The following is a 27,308-nucleotide window of genomic DNA, read 5'->3' on the forward strand; positions in this document are numbered from 1 at the left end:
AGAGATAAGGTGCTTGCTGTGCAGGCGTGACCACCAGATCTCTGTTCTCCAGCACCATCATAAGCCAGGTGGGGGCGGGCCCCCACTTGCGGTGTTTATAGTGCAGCAGTGATACAGGCTCTCCTGAGCAAGTTGGCTCACTAGACTAGCCAAAAAGCTGAGTTAGGGATTCTGCCTCTGTAAATAAAACAGCAATAAAGGAAAGCACCCAACATCACATATGTGTGGACATCACACACATACACACACACCAACAAAGAAAAAAGAAATTGTAATGGTCCAAGATCTCATTATAAATAGAGAGGTAGCAGAAGTGATTCAAATGATTATTCAAAATTTGGTTCATTTCTCATTGCTATGTCCTTCTCTCTCGCTCCCTGTCTTAATTCAGTGCCAGTGAATGAATGTTGGGAATGTAAGGGGAATAAGTCTGGTCATTGTGGTAGTTATGTGGGGTCTGAGAGAGAAAAGATGGAAAGAAAATGAACCTGGTGTAAGCTCAGTACTTCCTGAGGCAAGATACAAGGTTTTCAAGACCAGTGTAAGCTACATAGCTAGACCCCATCTCAAAGGAGGAGGAAGAGGAAGAAGAAGAGGAGATGGAGCAGGAGGAAGAGGATGAAGATGATGAAGATATTGTTGTTGTACTCATTACTTTTGAAAGCTAAGAGATGAAAGTTTCATTAAAAAATGGAACCAGCTATAAAAGAACTGTCTCAGTATAGGTTAAATTTGTCTGAACTTTTGTTAGATTAGTAAACTGGCACATTATACTGCAAAGAACAAAAGAACCTAGACTGTCTGGAAATGAACAATCCTTAAGTGGAATTGATTTTTCAAAACAATGAAACAGGGTAGCTGGCTCAGCACCTCCTGACGTCAGCCATTCTGCATGTGGCTGTGGCTGTTAATGATGGGAAATGGCAGCCGTTTTGCTTATGCTTTGGGAGTGCTGGAGTATCTGGCCATCTCACTCTATGGAAAGTCAGTGTTGTGTTAGTGTGCCAGACTCCTTTGTTATGGCTTCAACTCCAGCTTTTCCTCTCCACTTTGTATTTACCACAGAGCGATTCTCATCAGTTCCGTGTCATGGCAGCTGTCCTTCGCCATTGTTTACTAATTGTAGGTCCAACTGAAGACAAAACTGAAGAGCTGCACAGGTGGGTAACCTTTACGTTGATATCTCAGTGAAGCACGTTATCCGTGTTTGATGTCTCTGTGTATCTATTTGTGATGGTTAATTATGAGCACAAGAAAGTGAAAATACTGTATTCAGTCAGGTAAGCAGAACCATGCCTTGGTGTGAAATTCATTTACTGTCCTCTTTGACTTTGTTGTATTGAACTCCAGGGTCAGACTTTGGCATGTGTTATACTCAGCAATAAAACCCAGAACAGTATTGAACACTTTGAGATGAACTTCCAGACTGAGGATGTTACTAGTGGTGCAGTGCTTGCCTACCAAGTACAGGCCCTCAGCAGTTAGGAAAAAAAGATAACTTACTTAAATGTCACACCAACCTTTTGAGGTAGCTATTTTTTTCCCAAAAGATAAGAGAGCCGAGGTCTTCTTTTTAATATTAAACTTAACTAATACTTCCACTATTTCATTTTAAGGGTATTTAGCAAAAGAGTATGTTCTATATAGTAATAATTTAAATAAAAAACAACAAAATAAGAAGAGAGGCATAGTGTCTTCTATTAAAACATAGTAGATAAAGTTGAGGAGCATGGCTCAGTGGGAAAAAGTGGTTCCTACACAGGCATGAGGGTCTGAGTTTGAGTCTCCAGAACTCATGCAGAGGCAGTAACAGAGTCTGTAATCCCAGCGCTTTTATGGGGAAATGAGAGGTGGAGACAGAAGCACATGGGCTAGCTAGCCTAATACATGCAGCAGGAAAACAGAGAGCCAGTATCTATCAGAACAAGGTGGAAAGCAGAGACCAATTTGACCTGAGCTTGATTTTCTGACCTTCCCATGTGAGCAGCCACATTGACACACATGCCAGTATGCACATACATATCTCCCTCTCATATCTCTCTTCCTCCCCCACCCCCGCTCTCTCACACACACACACATACACAAAGTTATAGATACATATAAAATAGAACTAATTCCAGTTATATGACTTGTCTGTTAGAGACATTAATGGAGTGTTGTCTAGAGCTAGGAACAAACAGCTCAGTAGAGTGTCTACTGTGCACAAGTCCCTGGTTTAGTTCCCAGCACTGAGAAATACAAGTTACCACTGTCTGAGAACAGTTAAGTAAGAGTTAATACAGTTTCCAGTTCTCTTACTTACTATGGATTAGGTTTGTAATAACAAAACATTTGACTTCATTATAAGACTACTAGTACTGTATTCTGTAAGAATTCAAATGGTGGCCAGTCATGGTGGCTCATGCCTTTAATCCCAGCGCTTGGGAGGCAGAGGCAAGTAAGTATATCTCAGAGTTTAGGACCAGCCTAGTGAATTCCACGACAGCTAGGGCAGTTACACAAAGAAACTCTGTCTCCAATAAAACAAAACAAACAAACAAAACCAACCAACCAAACAAACAAACGAAAAAACAAATGGCATGTTAAATAATACACAGCTACAAAGAGATAGTGTTTGCATCAGCTCTGCTTTATAAAGAAGCTAACATTAGCTTTTTCTATTAACTTTCCTCCTGGGCACTTTTCCAGATACAGCTTAAATAAAAACTACAAAACCACAATCAGAATAAATCTCTCTCTCTCTCTCTCTTTCTCTCTCTCTCTCTCTCTCTCTCTCTCTCTCATACACACACACACACACACATACACACACACACACACACACGGCGGGGGCGTGCCCACTCTAACCTTTAGATGTTATTTTTCAATTAAATCTATATAATTAATTGAATTAGGTGGAATAGTATGTTTTCTGTCATGCTGAGTTTATAGGTAGATTTTTTTTTATACTTTCTCCCCTGTAGCCCTTCAAAATGTCTTGTTCATGATTGGTGAGTATAAATTCTGGGGCGGGTAAGGTGGTATACATCTAATAGAGCCAGCCGTCCAGAGGGGAGGACATGAGCGTTGTGAGTCCAGTCGGCCTGGGCGATGTGGTGTGAGACACTAACTTCAAAATGTGGAAATGTTTTCTGAAGCCACAGATCACACTCCTTTAATTTCCAGAGACAGTGCCCTCATCTGCAATAAGTCCCATCTTAAATGATTGCATTAAGCGTTTTTACCCTTTATGGGTTTTTTTCTATAAAAGAGACGCTAACAATTCAGCATCAGAATTAAAAGTGTTTTTGTTAAAAAGCTTAGAAGGATATTGATTTAAAAAAAAATGTCAGATAACCCAGGCTGAGGAACACACAGGCCATAAAGAGGAAAATTCTGGCAGACAGGCAGGCAGGCAGGCAGACACTGCTGTGCTAGCCTCAGGAGGCTCTGCCAGGATTCTCCAAAGAATGGATTCCAGATCTTAGCACAGTGGTCAGCATGTGTCAAGAGAGTGAAACTACAGTGATTGTTAAGATTTCTCTTCCTTCCTTTGCTAGACTTACCCTTTAAAATCTTTTACTTTACAGAGTTACTTTGATAAAATCCATTAGCTCCACTGTGAGTGTAAGAATGTAGTGAGCACATCTGGGATTATGAGCATTCTCAGAGGTGCTCTTGGGAGACAGACTTTTGCTTATCCAGCAGTTTACCTGCAATGGCCTTGCATGCCCTTCTAATCAGAGGAAGGTGATTAGTATCAGTCTAAACAACGTTGATTCAAGGCTAATCCATTTAAATACTGAGGGAGCTGCTCAGTGTCAGGAGCTGGTGGGCACCTACGAGTTGCAGTGAGCTGAGCGCATGGTGAGCTGAGCACAGCCGCACAGAAAACTAGAAGGTGCAAGGCACGTGTTAAGCATTTAAGTCGTCTTGTTCTTTTTTATATAATATTTTTATTTTTATTAATTTGTTGAGAATTTTACTCAATTATTTTGATCATAGTCACTACCATTCCCTTGTATTTCACTCTTTAAAAGTTATTTTCAAGGGCTTTTATACTCCTTTTTACTTTTATATTTTTGGAGAGTTTTTGTTTGTTTTTTGATTTTTCAAGATAGGCTTTCTTTATGTAGCCCTAGCTGCCCTGGAACTCACTCTGTAGACCAGACTGGCCTTGAACTCACAGAGATCCACCTGCTTCTGCTTCCCAAGTACTGGAATTAAAGACATACACCACCGTAGCATAGCTCTATTTTTTTCCAATGCTTTGACTTAGGAAACAGTGGAGCAGCATAGGTAATCCTGGATAGGGAATTGTGGTTGAATGCTGATTATGTGAGGGTCTGTCACCAGACACCCCACCCTGCTCTTAACAGCATCTCTGTCTGCTGTTACTGTGATCAGCATAGTGACTTTTAAGTGTCATATTTAGTCCAAAAGTTTTTAATTGCTTCTTGAATACATTTTATTTAGAAACTTACTTTTGTGTATATCCTTTGATCATATACAGATACTTGTTTTCTGATATTCCATTTTTTTTTCTTGAAGCCAGAATTTCCACTCATATTAGATGATAAAGGTGCTTTACAAAAGAAAGAGCCTGCCATCTTTCTGGTCTGTGTCTCTGTGAGTGTGCCCCATTGCTTTTCTCAGAGGTGAAGAGGAGGCAGGTGTGATGAGTGCATAGCTCACAGCAGCAGGCGCCTGAGCTCAGGCCTCAGCATCCTCAGCATCTGCTATACTGTGCCCCTTCAGTTCATTCTGAGCAGCTGGGATAGTGTTCGTGCTGTCTGCCTTTGTGCTGAACGACGTCCTACTTCTCTTCCATCTCTGCTGTGTGCTTGGAAGTACTGTCAGCACCCTCACAGTGAAGGAACTTGTCCATTAGCACTTGGATAGTTAGGCTTTCCTAACTATCCAAAGGAAGAAGAAGTGGAAAGGAAGGATGGCCTCCATGCTGCTAGGGAGGGTGAGACCCCAGCACAGGTTAGCTTGCGTTAGGCACTCCACTCCAGTTCCTTGTATCCACTGAGGATATCAGCAAGTGCTCATCCGTGTCTTTGATCCATGTGCAGTGAATTTGTGTGCGGGTATAAAAGCCTCTTCTTTCATTTGTGTATTGGATATATAGCTTCAGCCACGTTTATTGAGAAGGCACCTGGTGTGTGTTTTGCCATTTGTATCCCTTTCTGCTTGAAGTGCTGTATTAAGTTTTCAAACCAGAAGTCTGATTCTCCAGGCTTTTCTCTTACAGGATTGCTCAGGCTGTTCAGTCTCTTGACATTCCATATGAGCTTTAAAGTTAGTTTTTCTATTTCTATAAAAATATCATTGATAGGAATTATTTGAATTTGGAATATTCAACTCCTAACAATATTGTCTCCTCATCATTATATATATCACATGTTAAATATCTGAAAATGAGCTGATTTTATTTTCATTTATATCTACATGTTAGTGGGCACTTACCTAGTGTTAAGGACCAGTTTGAGCTTTAGGGTTAAAAAAATCAAAGCATACAGTCCATTCTGCAAGGCTCACCAATTAGTGTACATGTGAGTGAGTGGGTCACTTGTCCACCCATGTCCCCCTCCCCACTCCCGTGAGCACTGTATCAGTGGACAGGCTTACATGAGAGAGAGGAGAGCACAGACAAAGACATTTACCTCACAGAGGTCAGAGAGGAGCTGTTGTTGTTGTTGTTAACTCTCTTGGCTCTTTTAAACTTATTTTCCATAAATCAGTTTTTCAGGTGAAAAGGGATTGTGAGAACTGTCTGTCCCACTGAGTGCTGTTCTGAGGTGTCATAGGGACATCCACAGCATATGTCTTGAAGGAACTGACATTAAATGGAGAGACAAGACATAAATATTATGAAAAGTTAAATAACAATTCAAGACAAGAATGGAAAGACCACGAGGTAGTTTTGAGTAGTTTTCAGTGACTGATTCTGGGAACATTTGCTAAAGGACAAGTTCACTGTGATCTGAAGTGAGGGTCTTCCTCACAGCCCTATCCTCCCTGGCCTGTTCCCGCCCACTTCCTACCTCTAGGAAATAATTTTTCTGTTATCAAAAGACTTAGAGGTTTACTCCCTAGCCTGTCTATCCATAAGCATCAGTTCATCATGAACATCAGTTCAACCCCCTCCCCCTCATATCCTGAGAGTCTCACCACACCCAGCTCAGGTCAGAGAGGAGAGCTCTCCAAGGCCTGTGGGAAGTGATCTGGCAGATGACTCCGTCTCCACAGCACACAGAGTTTTTCAAAAAGCCGATGTCTGCTTGAAATTGTCATTGCTTCTCTGAGTCACAAGGATCATTCTGTTATGATCTGTACACTTAGGACCTATAGCCCCATCTGGGAAAAGCTGTGTCACCAGATCAGTACCCTCTCTTCCTTGACAACCTGCACCAGCCCTGACACAGCCCTGTCAGCTAACACCCTGCTTTTACTTAGCAAGATGGTTTGGCAACATGGGCGAGGCAAGTGTGATTGCAGGAGTCCTAAAAGCCTTCAAACTGTTTCTTGGCATAGTCATAGAAACCTCAAACTGTCTCAACCCTTACTACAAGACTTTAGGGGAAAATACTATGCTAAGAGTCATGTAGGCTCTGTATAATGAACTGGGCCATGTAGTCCCACCAGGTACATCAGTTTCTTCTGAATGAGAGCTGTCTCATTGTGTAGTATGGAGGAGTCCATGGAATTAGATCTGGGGCACTGGCCTCACCCTTAGGGGAACATTCTGCTTTTGACAATGTCCCTCTTCCTATTGTCAAACAAAACATTTTCATGGCACTGATCCATGCTTTCCCTGCCTCTGAAAGCCTGCCGTTCTACAAACCAGATGGCTCTGTATTCAAAATAGTCTGCCTTCTTCTTCCCTAGACATCGCCTGCTTATTTGGGCCTGTGCCTTCGCTCCATCTGGAAATGCTGGAGTGCTTTTTGCCCAGGTATTTGCGAGGTTGGCTCCTTCTCATCTTTTAGAACTCAGCTCAAATGTGGCTTGCTCACTCAGTCCTCCTCCAGCCTCCTAATGAAGACGTATTTTATGTGCACACACATGGACATACCTATACCTATATTATCATCTGCTTCACTAACTAAAATAATATTATTTCTTTATTTTCTTGCATGTTTATTATTTCCTTCCTGAAGTTATAAACTTAAAAAAAAAAAAAAGATGAAACTAGAGAGATGGTCCCGCAGTTAGGAGCACATACTGCTCTCATGGAGGACCTGAATTCAATAGCACCCGGTCAGGTTGCTCACAACCACTGTAACTCAACTCTAGGGCATCCAAGACTCTCTTCTGGCCTCCAAGTACACTCACACATGTACATACTGATTGATACACAGTCAAAAATACTCCTCTTAAAAAGAAATAAAAGATCTTACTGCCTCCATATACGTGATACCCAGGCAGCTACACATATGTGTACATGTACTTACATACAGCCATATATACATGCCATACACACAGATATACCTGTGTAGTAGGAGGAACAGTATACATGAATGGAACAGAGGGGTGCATGGATAGATGATGATCTTGCTAGCCTCTTATCCGTAATTGGAAGCTCGGGAAGGAACTTTCTCAATCCCTCCATCTCATAGCAGTATTGGCATCTCATACCAATAAATTGGTTGCAACCTGTATCCGCTCTTGTTTCCTGACAGTCTCAGACATTTGGGGGGGCTGTTTTTACAACTTTTGCTTTTGCCTCCTAAGACCTTATTCTAGCATCATCCCCTCCTTCTAGATCTTCAGTCTCCTCCAGGGTATTACATCTTCAAAATGTGAATATGCTAGATCTATCTCATTTGTTGGAGAACAATAAGTCGTTACCAAAACTTTTATCACTGGGCTGGAAGATTACTCAGAGGTTAAGAGCATTTACTGCTCTCTCTGAAGCTTGCAGTCAGTCATCTAGCTCACAGCCACCTGTGGCTGCAGCTACACACACATACACACACACACACACACACACCACCACCAACAACAACAACAACAACTTTCTAGACTTTATCCCTCAGAGATGTTACCATGTTTGTTTCTCTCCATTTACAGCATTTTTGAGTGTTCCCTGTGCCGTTGGTCTCCAGAGGATTTGATCATTTCTAGGCCCTTCTAATAGAAAAACCGTTTTGAACACACCATCAAGTATATTTATTTACATGTAAATTATGTTAATATATAACTGTTTTATGTGCAATAAATCGTGAATTATATAAAAATTAAACAACAAAGGAGATAATAAATTAATTTTTAAAGTAAATTTTAAAAATTAACCTATCACAAGCTTATTATATTCTCAATTAACCTTTTCTGTATATTTACACATTTGGCATTCAGATATGTTACTATTTGTGATGGCCTTATTGTCAGCTCCTTCTCACAGTACATTGTATATATCAGGCAGAACTGATCCATAGCTTTAAATAAGTCCCACCTTTACAATTTTCAACTTTTATATTTATGTTTTATATATTAGATACGGTCTCACAATAGAACTCTGACTGGCTTCCAACTAGCAGTCCTGCCTAAGTCGTCTGAGTGCTGCGATTACAGGTGTCTGATATTATGCCTGATTAATTTACAACTAAAAATTAAAAGGATGTATGTCTATGTGTATGAGGTGGGGGTTTGTGTGTGTACCAGGGCACTCACGTGGAGATCAGAGGACAGTTTTATGGAGGTGTTTTTTTCTCTACACCAGGGACTAACCTCGGGTGTAAAAGTATAAGCCCCTTTACCCTCTAAGCTGTGTACTTGGCTCAATTTCCAAGTTTTTAAAACACATTTCTAGTGGTGCATTCTTGTAACCCCCGAACCAAGGAGGCAAAGGTGGGAGTGTCAAGAATTCACAGTCATTGTCAGCTACCTAGTGAGTTTAAGACCAGTCTGGTGTATGTGGGACTCAGTCTCAAAGTAGTTTACATAGTGAATGCAGGGCCATCCTGGGTCACCTGAGATCCAGTCTCAAAAAGGAAACTTGATTTCATGTTGTAGCCAGTTGGATCGTCCTGGCTTTACTTAAGATATATCAAAGGATTCTGCCTTTTTCTTGTCAGAAAGAAAGAAAAAGCTGTTTTCCTTTTCAGAAATCACTTAAAGTGGTTTTCCCATTATATAAGAATTTGCTCAGTTTAAAACTACTGCAGCAAGGCTGAAGATTCTCTGCAGGGGTAGCATGTTTAACAGGTTTGAGGCCCCAGACAGCAGCCCTCTCTCCTTTACAAAAAGGCATAGGTAAAGCAATCCCTAACCTACCCGAGTGTAGCCGATTGTATGATGACCAATTCAGAATGTGAGTGAGTGGCCAAGGAAAGGAGGAGCCACCGCTGCACATCACCCCATGGTGGGAGCACCTCCCTGGGAGGTTGGGCACCAGTGTCAGTGCTCTGGGTAACAGCAAAGTGAGACTTCTGTTCACCTTTTCAAGCAAAAATAGATAGAAATAGAATATTTTCTTTCTACACCCCAGTAGATCATTTTATGTACCTCTGCAGTTGTATGTGCCCTATCCAACTTTCCAGAATATTGTTTTAGACGTAATGTCTCTGTGGGATTACCTGATTTATTTTTGATCACACAAATCAGTTAACAAGTAGTAATCAGAATTGTGCCTCTACTACCTTGCCTAGAAAACTCTAGTTTAAAGTCATCAGCAAACCATCTTACCATAAAGAGAAGCAGGAAGCTTAGAATAAGTGCTGTCATCCTTCTCTGACCTGCTTGTCCCCTCCTCCCTCCTCAGCCCACCCGCCCCTCCCACTTTGTACCACAGAAAGCCCTGAAAAACAAGAGTTACTGCGTAAGAACAAAGCTACAGGGCTATGACAGTTCCTGATCTCGTAATATAGCAAGTTCCTGTAGTGTTACATGAAAATGGACACATAGACAATGAAACAGATTAGAGAGCTTGGAAGTAAACCTACATGCTATGAATGTGTAGTCATCTGTACTCACACAGTGGTGCAAAGAATACACGCTCTTCAAGAAATGGTGTTAAGAAAACTGGGTTTCTACATGTAAAATAATGAAGCTAAACTCTGACCTCTCATTATGCACACACATCAAAAAAAAAAAAACCTTAAAAAAGTACTAAAGCCTTAAATGTAAAGGCTAAAACAGTAAGCTTAGAATACATAGGCTAGCTGGGCAGTGGTGGTGCACACCTTTAATCCTAGCACTTGGGAGGCAGAGGCAGGCGGATTTCTGAGTTCAAGCCCAGCCTGGTCTATAGAGTGAGTTCCAGGACAGCCAGGGCTACACAGAGAAACCCTGTCTCAAAAACAAAAAACAACAAAAAAGAATACATAGGATAAATAAGCCCATAGACCTTCGTCTTAGCAATGATTTGTGGTGTCAACACCAGAAGAACGTACAACAAAGGCAAGATAAGCTAGGTGAGAACTCATGAACCTGAAAACCTGTGAGCGCAGGAGACTAAGCACCCCTGTGCCATAGGAAGCTGTTTACAGAGTCAGAATCTAAAATGTATATATAGGGAACTTTTTTGTTTTGCTTTTGATGTAGTGTCTTGCTTTGTAGCTCAGGCTCGTCTTGAACTCATTATGTATCCCAAGCTAGTCTTCAGCTGATAACCCCTGCTTTAGCCTCCTGAGTGCTAACCAGCACAGGCCTGTTAACAGCCAAGAAAAAAGAAAGAGGGAAAGGAGGAGAGAGGGGAGAAGGTAAGAAGGAAGGACAAAGGATCTGAATAGACAGTTCTCCAAAGAAGATGTGCATATGAAGACATGTTTAGCATTACTGATCTGTAAAATGCAAATCAAAACCTTAAGATTCACCTCACATCTGTTATAGTGGCTGCTTAAAGAACACCACAAAGCTAGGATGTAGGGAAAGGAGAATCTTTGTACACTGGCAGCAATGTAAAATAATATAGCCATTGTGCGAAACAATAATGGAAGTTCTTTTAAAAATTGAAACTAGACATGCCACTTGGATATACATCCAAAAGCAATAAAAATCAGTGCCCAAAGAGATACCTGCTTACTCATGGTCATCATATTTACTAGTCATCGTGTCAGGAACATGAAGACTGCCTAAATGCCTGTCAACGGACAGATAGATAAGGGAAATATAGAGAGAGGAGAGAGTTAGAGACAGGGTAGGGTAGGGTAGGGAGATGATTGAAATCTCTATCAACAGATAAGCAGAGAAAATGTGGGAAGTGTATGCATGTAGTAGAACATCATTCCACCTTTATCAAGAAGGAAATCCTAAAATTCTCAAGAATGCATGTAGACATAGAAGACACCAGCAAGTTAAATGAACCAGGGACATGCATGATCCCCTTTTAATAAGGAATCTAAACTATACTCTGAGACACTCAGAGGGTGAGGTCCTATGCAAGTGGTGCCTTGCATAGGGAGGAGGGAACGGCGTGGGAGTGGTATCATCAGTTAAGATATACAAAGTTTGTAGTTCTGACTTGTAGTGTTGCTGTACAGCACAGTCTACCGTCAGCAATACTGTAGTATATATTTAACTCTTGGCAAAAAGGCTAGATCTTAGGGTGCTCTTCCCACAAAAGAAAAAAAATAAGCCTTTTTTTTTTCTTTTTTCTGAAAGAGATCAGGAGAATCCTTTGAAGATTTTGAGATTTGGCTAGCTTTCTTTTCAGGCTTGAAAATACACATGTAAGCCTCAGATAGGAAGGAAGTCTGTGTGACTGTAAGGTTCATTACTTGCTGCTGATCAGTGCAGGCCGCTAGTCTAGTGTGTGCCTCACTGTCACTTTGTGTTTGTTGAGTTCAGCAGTTGATGGAAGACTAGATCTAAGGTTGTCTTCCCCTCCCCACAGCTGGTAAGCCTTCTGCATATCAGGAGGGGGCCAGGAGTGTGAGCTGGAGTATGTCATGGCACAGTGATTAATGGTCTCTAGGAACTGAAAAGGGGAGTAATATACACAGCATTTCTACCCCCGGGAGTAGGAATGCAAACACCATTGTGCAAACCTGTGCATCATCACTGACTTCCTGGAAGCTGGAGAATCTCATGCACTCTTCTACCACAAATAAAACTGTCAAAGAAATGACAGAGCTCAAAAGGCTGACCTTCCTGCTTAAAAAGAATAGCTAGAACACAGCGAGCCAGAAAATTAATTTTGTAACTGTTTGAGAACTGAGTTCAATAGGTAATGAGAAGAAAAGCCTTAAACATCCAAATATTTGTTGATTCCAGCCCTACATTTGGCTTCTTAAATACGCTAAATTCCTAAAAATTCCTTCTTGAAGTGAATGTAAAGAAGAAACACCCCTTTGTAATGGCATGACTGTCTCAACCTCTTCAGTCTGGTCTGAGATAGATTCAGAGGATCACACTGCTGATGGTTTCCAGAGATGGCTTGTGTTTAGCGGGGGAAATCCTAGCATTTTGATATGGCTTGTACCGGTTTAGAGAGTGATTCTTTGGTAAAGTTCTTCTTCTCTCTTCTCCCCAGTGACTTTGTAGTTTCTAATAATAATCATTTCCAAGTGCTTAAGTGAGAAGCCAGCCATTTTAAACTATAAACTAGGTACTATGGAAGCTCGCAAGAAAAAAAAAAATCTAGGTTGTGTGAAAAGTAGTGACTTTAAGTGCCTTTGAGAGTCACAAATGACAGGACAGAGAGTGTGGCGCTGACAGCAGCTTCACTGAAGGACGACAGTGACTTATGCTTTACCAGAAACCATTTGTTCATAAGAACAGTTCACTTGTTTCTTAGCCCACAGCTCATACTACTTTTTATTCCCACTCAGGTTCTGCACTGTCTAATTTGTAACGGATTTTCAAAAATGATTTTTTAGTTTTCCATAATAGAAAAAAGATAAAATATTGATTCATGGAAAATAAAGCCATGCTTCAAAAGGAGGGAAAAGAAAGGAAAGAAAGGAAGAAAAAAAAACCTCTGTATTATTTTTCTATTTGTTTTATTTTTTAGAATGTCACTATAAATTACATTTTAAATTGCTGTGATCTGAAGTAAGAAAGCATTGGATGGATTAAGCCCTGACTTTGGTTTCCAAGAGGTTATACTTTTAAACTGTACTTGCAAGGGTTTATTTTTAGTCAGGATGTGGTTATTTTTAGACGCGCTTCTGTGTCACTAGGAAATGTAATGCCTGTCTTTCCATTGTTGTTTACCAGGAAGTCCTGGGCTACAGGCTATTAAGAGCCAGCTCACATAGGAGCACTGCCTCTCCTGGCAGATAAAACTATAAAACAGTGTGTGGAGTTTTATAAAACTATAAAACGCGTGCTTTGAAAATATACCTCAGTCTGAATCTCTACTACCATTTATCCTCTTGTATACTGAGCACCAAGACACGGTTTTTAGAGAATGCCAAAGATACAAGGTTTAGGTTCCCCCTGCTGGTGTGCATCCCAGGCTCCTGTACAGTCCTTAGGAAATCAAAAGGCCTGGGACAGAGCTGAGATAGCAGTGTGAGACCCAATGGTGAGAGAAGAAAAGGGATTCTGTACTGTTCCATGAAACTGTCCTATAAAAAAAATTGGATGATTTAAAAATTGTATTTTGTACATCAGAAAAAACCCGAGTCCTGATACTCTAGTGTTTCTCTTTAATGTTGTTGCCTGTGACAAGCTGCTTGTACACATTGCTTCTAAGTGCTTGATGCTGTAATCTAAGGACTAATAAACACACTGGATCCACAAAAGCAGTTCATGCCCCTGACGAAAACACAGAGCTGGCATTGTCACAGTAAATTAAAGAGCTGGCATTACAGCTGGCTGACTCCTGTTCCAGTGTCTCAGAAGGTGACTTGGCATCCTGTGATTGTGTCTGTCTGTTTACCATTGCTTCTTTTTAATTTGTCATGTGTATGGTTGAGACAGGTCTTTATTTTCTCTTAGTAACTGCCAAGTCATATTAATGGCTCTTTTTGAAAAAGAAAAATTTTAATTGACTCCTAAAAATCACATCTGAACTTTGTATTATGTTTGCGTTTTAAAAGCCTATTCACTCAAATTAAAATATTGTATTTTCAAATTGCCTTTCAGTAATGCCGTCAACCTTTTAAGCAATGTTCCAGTCTCTTGTTTGGATGTTCTCATTTGTCCATTAACCCATGAAGAAACAGCCCAAGAGGCAGCAACTCTAGATGAACTGCCCAGTGATAAAACAACGGAGAAAGACACAGCTTTGAAAAGCAGCACCATGGTATACAATGGCATGAATATGGAGGCCATTCACGTTCTACTCAGTTTTATGGAGAAGAGAATTGATAAGGTAAGGCTGCTGGAGTGGGAGGCGCACATAAGCCCTGTGCCCTGCATAGAGAGATGGCGCCGCGGCGAGAGCCCACCCACAGCCGCACTGCCCACAGCTGCACTTGCCCTTTGTACTTGGCATGTTAGATAGGTCTGCTTCTAGAGAACTTTACCATGATAATGACAAACTGGGAGAAACCAAGGGAATTTATGTAATGTATTTTTACACCAAATTTATAGCTAATGTTTGAAAGTAAAGGAAAAATTAGCTGCCCTGCATAGCTGCTTTGTAAATGTCGGAAGTAAAAGCTAACCTCTCCACAGAGATATGTTCAAAAGTGTTTTGTCTTCAAATTTCTCTAGTCTGACACTCAGTTTCTTCTGTAAATGTGTTGAAAGGCAGCAGTATCACATAGATGGGTCTCATAATCCTTTGTTTCTTTGAAGCACATTGACTGGGCTTGTGTAAACCCTAGAAAAAATGTAGGAAAAAGCAGGAAAGAGAACTACATAGTAAAATGAAGATAACTTATGGAAATATTACTTAAAGCAACTTTAAAATCGTTTGTAAGCGTTGGTATCAAAGGCTGTATGTATCCTCCCCGTCCCTTCCCTCAAGAAAGTCTTGGTATTCTCAGGTTGCATGGAGGAGAGCCCCAGCTTAGGAACGGAACTAATATGGCATGCATGGTTTTCTTTATAGGGAAGCAGCTATAGAGAGGGTCTAACGCCAGTTCTCAGCTTATTAACAGAATGTTCCCGAGCCCATCGAAACATCCGGAAGTTTCTCAAAGATCAGGTAATTGCTTATGTCTTAAAGTTAAAATTTTGTATATATGTTGTTAACATAGAACTAATAAATTCTCATGATAGTTTTCTTTCAGAAGATCAGAAACCTTCCAAACAGAAATAAATGATCTTGTGTACGTTGTTATTCATTCATTTAACCAGCAATTGTTTACTAAGGCCTCTGTGCTGTTTGCTAAGCGTTACTCTGAGTACTCAACACTGTGAGCTTGTTACTCTTGTACAACAGGCTTTACCTTATAGGAGAGGATAAAAAGAATAACTGTGTAACTTAGCACATTGTAAGTGTCCTAAAGAGAACAGAGGAGCAGAAAGGAGAGTTGTGACACAGGAGCGCCTCTTTGCATAGGTGACAGTGAGCAGGGAGTTGGGTAAATAGCAAGTGTCTCTGAGAATGTTGAAGAGGATCTATCAGAGGGAAGATGGTTAGAGTCCTCAGACGAAGGAAACAAGGCAGCCGGTGTGACTAGACCAAAGACAGATGGCAGGGGCTGTCAGTGTGGCAGTAAACGAGTCAACAGTGCCAATGACAAGTGTGGATTCTCTCAGAATAAGATGAGAAAGCACTGGAATGTTTTGGGGGCTTTCATAGGAGGACCTCATGTGCATTGAGAAGACTTGAGATGCTGTGTGTGAGAGGAGACTGGGGGATGAGTGGGTGGCTACCACACCACATAGTGAGAGCACTCCTGGGAACCGAAGAAGGAATAGTAGGTGTGGCAATGGCCAGAGTTCATCCTTCGAGCTTTCTTGAAAGTGTGGCTCACATAACACACTGACAGATTGGGGCATAGGCTGAGAAGAAACAGTAAGCTCTGAGCCACTCAACACTCATCAGAAACTCAAGACTGGAACAGTACCAGGCTCCGAACAATTTCAGCCTCACACGTCTTCTCGGGCTCCTTACTCAGTGCTTTCAGGCGACCTCATCCTGTCCCATGGAGAATGTGCTGTTCTCTTTGCTCCTCTGTGCCTTTCCTTCTCTCACACCTAGACAAGCTCACATGTAGTTCATAGCTGTAGTCACTCCTTTCTAGACAGCGTTAACTGCACTCAACAACATGGTTGAATCAGCATTCTACCTACCGTGGGCTGCTACTGAACACGCAAACTGACTAGACTTTAGCTTTAAGACCACCAATACCAGGCAGCTTCCCAGAACATTCCAATACATTTTAGGGCTCTTTTTCTTTTTTCCAAAAGGAAACAGAGTCCCATGTAGCCCACACTGTCCTCTAACTCACTATGTACCTGAGGATGGCCTTCAACTCCTGATCCTCATGCCACCACCTCTGAAGTGTTAGGGTTCTGTGTGTGTATCACGACACCAAATTTATGCAGTGCTGGAGACCATCCCAGCACGTGGTGCATGCTAGGCAAGCCTTCTGTTGTGACAGAGGTGCAAATGTGCCTGCCCTCTGGTAGCATTTGGTGTAAGTTCCCACCTCCATGAAACTCTTACTTAATTTGGATCTTGAGACACAGAAGAGACCTCTGCTGGTCATCTTCCCAGTCCTAAATGTTTGCATGCCTAAGACTAGTGTGTCTTGTGTCTACCTCTTTCCTCCCTTGTTGGTTTGTTGATCACATCCTGATGTAGTGATTTTGAAAACATCTATATACTGATGATTCCCAGATATATATGCTCAAATACAACCTGAGCCATCCTCAGATCCCTGGACATTTATGATGAACTGCTCATTTTGACTATTGGATGTGTAGTGGTTTTCCTTTAGCATAGCCCAAATTAATACCATAACTTTCCATCCTCCTTTCCCATTTCTTCCTCTTAATTCTACTGTGCCATTACTAACACAACCCTTTACTTCGCTGGCCATTTATAAATTAATCAGGGTCATTTTGATACATGGTGAAAGTGAAGTAGACTCTTTACTGTGTATCAAGCACATGAATAGTGTAGATAAAAGATGTCAGAAAGCAGGAACTCATTGTTTATTGATTGATTTGATCATGTGAGTACACTGTCACCATCTCCATACATGCTAGAAGAGGGCATCAGACCCCATTACAGATGGTTGTGACCCATGTGGTTGCTGGGAATTGAACTCAGGACCTCTGGAAGAGCAGTCAGTGCTCTTAACCGTTGAGCCATCTCTCCAGCCCTAAACTCAATACTTTTGAATGGAGATACCTTTAAAGCATGATAGCTATTTCAACAAGATAAACTAACCAGTTAGCTCAGCTTACTTATAAGTTTGATTCCTTTGAAGCATTCTACCTTAACTAGAAGAACTTGATAAAGAATAATAAATGAAAATATCTTATGAGGCTGGAAAGATGGCCTCAGGTTAAGAGCACTCATTGCTCTTTCAGATGACCCAGGCTCAATTCTCAGCACTCACATTACAGCTCACATCTGTCTGTAACTCCAGTTCCAGGGGACCCAGTGCCCTCTTCTGTCTCCACAGGCAGTACATGCACACATGCACAGACATACATACACGCAGGCAAAACACCCTTACACATAGGATTAAAATACTTTTTCTTAAAAGAAAATACCTTATTTTCTATGTTTTTTATTTGTTAATAAAAGCAAGATCAAGGTTCAAGTAAACTGTCTATGTTTGCTTTTTCTAATAAGAGCAGCTAAAGAAGCCTATTAGTCAGCCACATACATGCCCAAAAATATAAGACTCTCTGTGTCCTGAGGACACACTGCAGTGTAGGTGAGGGATGAGATGGGACAGGTGAAAGGATAACTAAAACTGTAAGGTGTGTTAGCCTGGAGCCCGTCAGTGTAGTGGAATCCCTGAGGCAGGATACTGAAGAGGTCTGCAGAGAAGGAGAGGCCTGAGCCTGTCACTCTGGAGGTCCGAGGATGAGGGATCGCATCCAGTGATAGCTGTCTCACTGCCATCCAGAGGAGCTGCAGGACAGCACAGGGCACAGTAGTCACACTGCTTGTTGTTGGGACAGAAGTCCTGACAGAAGCAACTTAGGGAGAAAGGATTGATTCTGGCTCATAGTCTAAGAGTATGGTCCTTCATGGTAGGGAAGGCACGGTAGCAACAGCAGTTTCAAGTTGTGACCTAAGGAATTTAAGTTATTTGTTCATTTCTCATTAGAGCAGGAAGCAGAGAAAGGGAAAGCCAGTATTCAGCTGGCGTGTTTATGTGCTCAGTGCAGGACATGGGCACTCCGTTTCCCAGTAGTCTTAACTCACTCAGGCATCCCTTCAAAGCTACAAAGTTGCAGCAACCTGAGCTGCATAGTGAGAGCATGTCTGAAACCGATAACCAGTGGTGGGGTAATGGCTGGGAGGGTAAGAACACTTGCTACATGACCATGAGGACCTGCTTTCAAGTCCTCATTACTCAGGTAAAAAAGTTGGGCATGGCCATGTGTGACCTGAAGCACTGTCAGTGCTTGACACAGGAGGGATGGTGAGATTACTGACCTAGCACTAGGTACACTAAGGGACCCTATCTCAAAGGAATAAGGCAGAGAGTAATAAACAGGACACACAGTGCTGTCTGCCATCCGCGTATATGCCTGCATGCATGTACACACACAACAACAAGAAGAAGTACAAAGTTCCTAGAGTCAAGGCAAATTCCTTTCATCGATAAAGTCAAAATGACTTTGCTACTTGCACTATGAGGTGACGGCACAGCCATTAGGTATCTTTTTATTCCAAAAGAAGCAAAAGTGGGGAATTGGCTCAAAGTCCCAGGGAGAGGGGCAGTCAGTTTTGTTGGACATTGCCCAGTTGACTGCTTGCTAATCATGTTGCTGGTTGCCCTGTGTGTTTCTTGGGTCGCTACTACAGCTCCACTCCAGCTTCTCCAGTGTGCGTCATCTCACTGGGTTCTCATTGCAGGGGCTCTGAGCCTGCAGCACATTTCTGCTTGGCCTTCTCTGAAATCTTGGCTGATGCTCTCATGATCTTAAGAGTCTTGCATTTTGCATACCTGCAGAATCATCACCACGTAGATGGCAGAACAATCTGCCTCTGATATGAACTCTGATTCTGCTTAAGCTGCTGCTGCAGCCACAGAACCTCACCAGTTGGACAGGGAGACAGATCCTGAGCTGGTCCTGTAGAGTAAACCAGCAGAGAGCACCCTAGGCTCAATTCCTGAGACAATACTATCCTGAAAAATCTCTTGGCCTATGATGGGGTTGGGGGTAGACAATTTGGGAGGTAGACTCAAGACTTTTATAGAAACCTCATAATTAACATTCTTGCCAGTATCTAACAGTCTGTCTGTGGACCTTCCTTAACCTTCCTTAGTCACTTTTTCTGTTCATTCCTTGGGTAAACTGTGAATTTGTTAATCTTCTATTTCCTTTTGCTTCCAACACTTACTATAAATCCAACAGTAACCAGTAACATTAACATTATAACCCATATATTTTATTGTTTTGAAATTTCTCTGGCCAAATAAACTAGTCCAGCATTCCTAATTTCAATCTTGTCTTAGCATATGACTTTAGTGTGGTCACATTCTTTATAACAGTATAATAATGATTGCTCCCCCATTTTCCCATCAGATTCTCCTTTCTGTCCAAAATTAGTTTCCTAGTTTCTTCCTCTTCTGAACTCTTACCAGAACTTTCAATTAAGCTTCATTTATAACGTTTGAAATTTCCTAGCCTATTCCTTCAAATTCTTCTAACCTTTTCTAGTCACCAGCTCCAAAGCTGCCTCCTCATTTTCAGGTATAGTTACAGTAACAATAATTACATATAGTTATGGTATACATATAATAATACAATAGAATACAGTATACACACAATAGTTGCATATAGTTACAACTCTACAGTAACTTCCGGTACCAATTTTTTATGTTAGTCTGTTCTTCACTCTTATAATGAAACCCTGAGGCAGCCTAACTTTATAAAAGAAAACATTTAGTCCCATAGATTTAAGAGGAAGACACTGGCATTGGCTCAGTTTAGGTGAGGATTGCATGGCACGTAGCATGCCTGTCCTGTTGCTTTTCTTTCACACTCTAATAAAATAGTCCTTGGATTTAAAGAAAGAAAAGAAAGGGCAGAGGAAGAAGGAGGAAAGAGAAAGAAAAAAAACTTCTAAAAAGGATGCACTGTAGTTAGTGCTCAAGAAAGGCTGAGCATAATGGGTGAGTGTAACAGGGCGTGGCTCACTGGTGGGGCATGTGCTTGGTATTCACAGGGCCATAAACTCAATCTCTAACACCAAAGGGGAAATAACAGATTATTAGCTATGGTAATACTGCAATTGGAGCTATGTCTAATTACTTACTACATGTAGTAGCAACTACCTTATTAAATCTAGCTCAGGAGTACACAAAGGAAATTGGCCTTGAGTGTTTCGTGTTTGAGCAGTTACAAATGAAAACCAGAAATCACTGGCCCAAGTTGTATTAGTCTTAGACTTAGAGAAGAGATGCTGTGTTTGAGAGAGAAACTGGATACAACTTAACCAAGCATGTTGGGAGACAGTGTCAATGTGCATGTGCTTTTTGGAAGTGGCAGGGAACAACAGGGCTGTCACGTCTTTAAGAAACCCCAGAAAGTAGTTGATGGATTCTGCATGCTACCCTTGTCGGTAGTTGTACACACTGGATATTACGGTAGATGCAGTCTGTAGAAATCACCTATCGAGTGCTTCATTCTTCTAGAGATAAGGATTAAACCCAGTAGAATTGAATTGACTCAGTCAAATAGGAATGTGTTGTACAATTACCTTTGCCTTACATTATGCTCGACACTTCTAGAGATATTTTATATGTGGATCTTATAGACATTTGGATAGATTCTTTGTCTGACATGTGGTCTCTGTTTTAATTTATAGCTATATTTCCAGCCCCTGTGCTTCCTGGTGCACTTACTGTAGATAAAGAGAGGTGGAAGGTGGAAAGTAGTTAACTAGATTAGACAAATGCCACATGTATATAGTCTGTGTAGGTGCATAGTAAGTTGTTCTTTGGCTTTGTAATGTGCCTCATTTCCTAGCACAAGGACTGTTTATATAGAAGGCACTTTCTGTGATTTGGGTATAGTTTTTCCTCTAAGAACATGTGTTAGAGACTTGATGTCCCCAGGATGGCAGTGGGTGGGTAATGATGGAGAACCTTTAAGAGGTATGGCCTTATGGAAAATCCTCAGTGGGCACCGCCTCAGCAGGGTTAGGGTAGTTCCTACAGGACCCTTCAGCTCTTACAGAGCAAACTCTGGAGCAGGCCTGACCCTTGAATCACTATCTGGCTTTTTATTTCTCGATATAAGAAGATTTCCTCCTACAAACACCCCTGCCTTTATGACATCAGTTGCCACTCAGTAGCAGTAGGAGTAGGTAGGATCACCTTATCTTGGGCTTTCAGTCTCCAGAACTGTAAACTAAATAAAACACCTTTCTTCATTATGCTAGCATGCCTTGAATATTTTCTTTCTATAGTAACAGAAAATGAGTCAATATATCATTTAATAGAAATCACTTGGATTCATTCATTTCCCCTTTAAGTCAACAAATATTTGTTGGATTCATATATATATGCGTGCCTCTTCCAGGTGCTTAGAAGAGACGAAAAAAGAAAGGGGAAAAACATCCCTATGAAACTTACTTTTTTAAAAAAGATATTAGGATAAGCATTAGAGTTAAGAGAGAGATGCTCAGAAAGATACATCCCACATCCTGGGTGTATGCTTCTTAACATGTGCTTAAGTGGAAATAGGCACACAATAAATATTTACTATACCAGGTGGTCAGAGCTGAGAAGGATTGTAGAAGAGCGTCAGTGAGAAACAGAGTATTAAAGATAGTGAGGGAGGGGTGAGGGAATGGTTTTTCTTCATTGAAGAGAGACCCTTGGGGAGGAAGAAAAAGGGGAGGAGGGAGAGAGAGAGGGAGAGAAGGAGGGAAAGAGAGACCTGTTACTGTAGATAGCATTAGAGAAAAATACTTGGTGAAGAAAGGTTACCTCTCCCCCCAAATGCTTGGATTTAAGTGTTTCAGATTTATAATATTTTTAGATTTGAGGATATCTGCATAGATATACAGAAAGATACCTTGCAGTGAGATCCAAGTGTAAATACGAAATTCATGTTTTGTATGTACCCGTTCCCTAGACCTTTAAGATAATTTACACATTCTAGCATCCTTTTACTTAACCTATCACATGAAGTTCATTTTCCTTGTCACATGCAGTTTCTGTTTGTGGTATCATGTCAGTACTCAAAGGTTACAGATTTTGGAGTTAGTTATATTCAACCTGAAATAGCCATTATAAAATTAAACAACTAAAATGCATAAGTACAGATTTTTAAAAATTAAATACCTATTATGTTTGTGGTATCATGTCAGTACTCAAAGGTTACAGATTTGGAGTTAGTTATATCCAACCTGAAATAGCCATTATAAAATTAAACAACTAAAATGCATAAGTACAGATTTTTAAAAATTAAATACCTATTATGCTGTTAGAATTAAGAGAATTGAGAAGTCAGTGTGGCTTGGGCCACTGAGGAAGTATGTAAAAGAATAGGAAAGCATGGGTGTTAGTGTGTGGGGAGTGTGGGGGGAGGAAGATGCGTGTGTGAACACATCCACACATATGTACAGGGCAGAAGACAGGACAACCTCAGGTGCTCCATCTTAGACACCATCTACTCTCTCCCTCACTCTTCCCTGTCTCTCTCACTGTCCTGAAACTGGCCAACTAGACCAGGCTGGCTAGCCCCAGAATCCTCCTGTCTCTCCTTGCCCCCATGCTAGGATTACAAGCCCATGCTACCTGGGTTTTTTTCCTGTAGTTTCTGAGTATTGAATCAGGTCCTCAAGTGCACAAAGAAGCGCTTTACTGGGTTTACAACCCCCCTTTGCTCTTGGACTCAGCCTCGCTCTGATGGGGCTAAAGCAGACTTTGACCTTTTGTCATCATCTCTCAGCCTTCCATGCACATGGGTCCTAAACCTCTGCTGTCATACCCAGCAAGAAAGAGCAACGGGACATGGACTGCAGATTCAGTCTTGCTAGACACCAGAAGCACTGCAGGAGCTGCAGTAGCCAGGAAGCACAGGGAAACATGTTTCTATCCAAACAGAACCTTACCACACATGGGAGATTATTTGAGATCTGGTTATGGCTGGTTATGATGATGGTTTATTTCATTTTATTTGGACGCTCACAGTTGTTTCTGTTTGCTACTCTTACTAAAAGCTTAAGTATAATTCCTTCTAAGACTGACCAGTTGTCTGGTGCTGTTCCCATGCATCCCACACCCTCCATTGATGATGCCTTCTTTCCCCTTTCAATCAGGTGTTACCACCTTTGAGGGATGTGACAAATCGCCCGGAAGTTGGCTCAACCGTGAGAAATAAGCTGGTGCGCCTCATGACACATGTTGACCTCGGAGTCAAGCAGATTGCTGCTGAGTTTCTTTTTGTCCTTTGCAAAGAGAGAGGTAGGTTAAACTCTCTTTGCCTTATATTTTTTATCTTTTGCAAAAAATTTGAGAAAATTCCCTGTTGGGTGTAGCATTGCAGTCTTTGCAGAGCTGACTGCTTACCTGCTGGTAAGAGTGGCTGCACAGATGACCATGAGTAGGAATTGGAATCCTTGTTATGTGTTCCCCAAGTCCCCAGGACATGCAGACATATACTCTCCAAAACACATTTATCTATTATCTGACCTTTGCCTATGTGGACTTAGCCCAGACCTTGTGGTGTCTGGCGCTTGGGAGCCATTGTAAGACGCCTGCCTTGATCCTGAGAGCCATTGTAAGACGCCTGCCTTGATCCAGGTGCTACTGTTCTAGACACCAGTGTGATTCTTCTTGGTTCCTCTGCTTCCTCTCAAAATCCCAGGAAACGTTTGGTTTCCTCACTGACTCGTCAGTCTGTGGTCACAGAATGTTACTCGTGTGATATCCTGATAGATGTCTAGAAGTCTATTAAGGTGTGGCCTTTACCCTTGAGATAACAAATAATATTTCTTCTTCATATAGTATCTTTGTATAAAAATCGCATCTAAGCTGATTTTTTTTTTTTAGTGTGGAATAGAGTTTATTTAGGGCATGGGAAGTGGGATTGAGGAGGGAGGAGGATAAAGAAGGTCAGAGGGGGGAGGGGAGAAGAGAAGAGGAGGAGAGGCCAGCCAGGAACATGTGTGTGTGTGGAGGGGGAGGTAGAAGGGACAGGGGGAGAGGGGGCAGAGAGTAAGAGGCTGAGAGCCTAAGCTGATTTTTATTTCACTTTTTCAAAGACCCCTAGTTTTGTGAGATAGTTAAGAGATGAAAAACACTCCTCTCAAAACATCTGTCATCTATCTATCTACCTATCTATCTATCATCCATCTATCTATCATCTATGTATGTCTTCCTGTTTATCTGTCTATCTATTTCTCAGTGCTGGAAATTGAACTTAGGGTCTTGCACATACCAGTCAATTGCCCTCAAAATCTTAAATTTTCTGAATTCTTAAACTTTGTTTCTGACTTTTTAGTTCAACCAGTTAGGTTCCTATAAAAATGGTACATTATTAGTAACATAATTGAAGTGTTATTATAATGTTGATAACAGTTTTTAGCAGTGACAGGTGTCATGTGCTTGACATTCTTTCAAACCACTCCTAAACCACTGAATTCCCGCAAGGACACTCTACTGGTAATATTGCTTCACTTTAGCTTCTTTTGAACTATTAACTTCTTCCATGATTTGAAAAAAGATTGACTTACATCTTAAAATCAGATGGTTATCATAGTTCCTCACATGTGTTGCCAAAATAGTCGCTGATTGAATCTTCCTAGATCAAAAATGAGCTCTGTGGAGGCTGGGGAGATGGGTTAGTCAGTTACGTGCCTACACGATGGTCTGAATTGGAGGGAAGGACGGAGGGAGGGTGGATGGGTGAGTCGGTGGGTGGGTAGACAGATGGGTAGGTGGGTAGGTAGCTAAGCCAGGCTTGGTGGCACACTCTTGTAATCCCAGCAGTGGAGAAGCAGAGATAGGAGGATCCCCGGAAGAAGAATCTCTGGTGCTTGTTGAATTAGTTCAGTGTCAGGCCTCAGGCCAGTGAGACTCTACCTCAAAAGACACTGGACAGCGTTTCAAAGAAATGACGCCTAAAGCTGTTGTCTAACTTCCACAAACTCATGCACACACATTTGCACCAATTTAAAAAAGCATATGTGTGTGTGCCCATTAAACGAAACCACACATACATGTTGCCCATTCACTTAAAACTGGGTGTCAGAGCTGGGGAGATACGCAGCACGAGAGCCTGAGTTCCTACTCCTCAGACCCCATGGAAGGTGGAGCACAGCTGTGTGTGTCTGTAATCGAAGGGCTCCCACAGGAGGACAGGAGGAGACGTGAGACCTCCATGGCAGAGGCCAGCCGCCTGGCTCACCCAGTGCAAACAAGAGACTCAGAAAGCAGGGTGGGCTGTGGGGACAGTAGCTAGCTGAGGCTCTTCTCTTACCTCCACGTGTGTACTATGGCACACTTGTCTGCATTCACACACCCACAAAGGTTTTCAGATAATTACTGTATTAGTAGTAGTAGTGTTACTTTTGACTAAGAAGATTGCTGGTTCTTTATAGATTTTTTTTTTACAATGAACACACATTTCTTGTATATGTCTTTAAAATTCATATATGAGTATGTATCTAAGGACGATGTCACCTTACCTGTGAGTCAGTGCATAGCAAATGCAGCACATACTTTGCAAGTGAGTTCTGTGGTTATTTTCATTTGCGAGAGTTGGCATTGTTCCTCCTAGGATATCTAGTGCTTGGGAAGTTTTATAATACAGCTGGACTCAGACCTAGCCTAGCTCAGCACACTAACACTTGTGTCGTTTGGTTTTGGTTTTTGAATTTTTTTCAATTAAAATTTGAAACTTCTCAGTGTAATCAATCTTACTAGACATGTATGCATGTATTCTTGGAATAAAATCTATTCATCAGAGGGCTGGTGAGATGGAACGGTGGATAAAGGCTCCTGCTCCTGACCTTCACCACCTGCATTTGACCCAGGAGTCTACACAGTAGATACATAGAGATCCGACTCCTGCAGGTGACCTCAGACCTCCATGTGTGTGCAAGCACACACGCTAATTAAAATAAGTAAATGAGTGAATAACCATGATGAATATCTTTCAATTCATCTATCTGAAATGTATTTGTAAGCTAGACTCAGAAGTACACAGGACAGAATTTTTACCCTCATGTCATTTCCCTGCAGCAGCCAAGCCCTTAGTAATGAAGGTACCCGCAGTGTCCATGCAAAATGACAGATGGGAATTCTCCTTCACAGCAGTCTGTTGCTTGGAGAGCAGAGGACTGCAAGAGTTGGCACAGAGGCCCTGCTGTTCAGCTGCAACTCACTGCTGCCACTGAAGAGCTGCAGACTATCAAATAACTTCCTTCTAATTACTAGAAATAGATTCTTCTCTCATACAGCACTCTCAACCACAGTTGCCCCTCCCTCCACTCCTTCCTGCTCCTACTTCTTCCCATCACCCCCAGATTCACTCCCCCTCCATCTCCCGTTAGAAAAGAGCAGGCCTCCCAGAGATGACAACCAACCATGACAAAACAAGCACAGTAAGACAAGTCAGAAGCCCTCATGTCGAGTCTGGACAAGGCAGCCCAGCTGTAGGAAAAGAGTCCGAAGGGCAGGTAGGAGAGTCGGAGACACACCCACTCCCACAGTTCGGAGTCCCACAAATGTACCCAACTAACAGCCACAGCATATACACAGAGGACCTGGTGCCGACGCCTGCAGGCCCCGTGCTTGCCACTTCAGTCTCTCTGAGCCATGTGAGCTCTGCTTAGCTGATTCCGTGGGCCATGTTGTCCTGGTGTCCTCTATGCCCCCTGACTCCTACAATCTTTCCATCCCCTTTTCCTCTGGGATTCCCCGAATGGCGAGGGGAAGTACCCAGTGAAGACTTCCAATTTAGACTCTCTCCATAAAATCTGGCTGTGGGTCTCTGCATCTGCTTCCAGTGTCTGCTAGAGGAAGCCTCTGTGCTGACAACTAGACAACGCACTGATCTCTGAGTATAGCAGAATACCATTAGGAATCATTTCATTGATTGATTGATTGATTGATTGATTGATTTTTGCCAGTCATGTTGGGTTCTACCCTAGCTCTCTGGGCTACTCAGTTTTTGGTTCCTGGCCATCCAGGCAGTATTGGGCATGCGCTCTATCTCATGGAGTGAGCCTCAAATCAGAATTGGTTGGCTACTCCCGCATGTTCTGTAGCACCATTCCCTAGCACATCTTCTTGGTCAAAGGTTTAGTGGTGGGTTGGTCCATG

General features: G+C 41.8%; 1 protein-coding gene across 4 annotated transcripts in view; it reads left to right on the forward strand.

The window, feature by feature from the left end:
- Ric8b (RIC8 guanine nucleotide exchange factor B) overlaps positions 1–27,308 on the forward strand; it is a 94,464-nt gene that overhangs the window by 34,869 nt on the left and 32,287 nt on the right. For all 4 annotated transcript variants that reach the window (XR_003712575.1, XR_003712576.1, XM_028776946.1 and 1 more), the window contains exons 4-7: positions 1,066–1,160; positions 14,020–14,248; positions 14,933–15,028; positions 23,300–23,444. Coding sequence is in view for 2 of the 4 variants with exons in the window: in XM_028776946.1 (XP_028632779.1) it covers positions 1,066–1,160; positions 14,020–14,248; positions 14,933–15,028; positions 23,300–23,444 (565 nt within the window). In the remaining 2 variants the exon portion in view is untranslated. The remainder of the gene's footprint in view (positions 1–1,065; positions 1,161–14,019; positions 14,249–14,932; positions 15,029–23,299; positions 23,445–27,308) is intronic.

This window comes from Grammomys surdaster, unplaced genomic scaffold (assembly GCF_004785775.1).
Source record: "Grammomys surdaster isolate TR1022 unplaced genomic scaffold, NIH_TR_1.0 275, whole genome shotgun sequence".
Lineage (NCBI taxonomy): Eukaryota > Metazoa > Chordata > Mammalia > Rodentia > Muridae > Grammomys > Grammomys surdaster.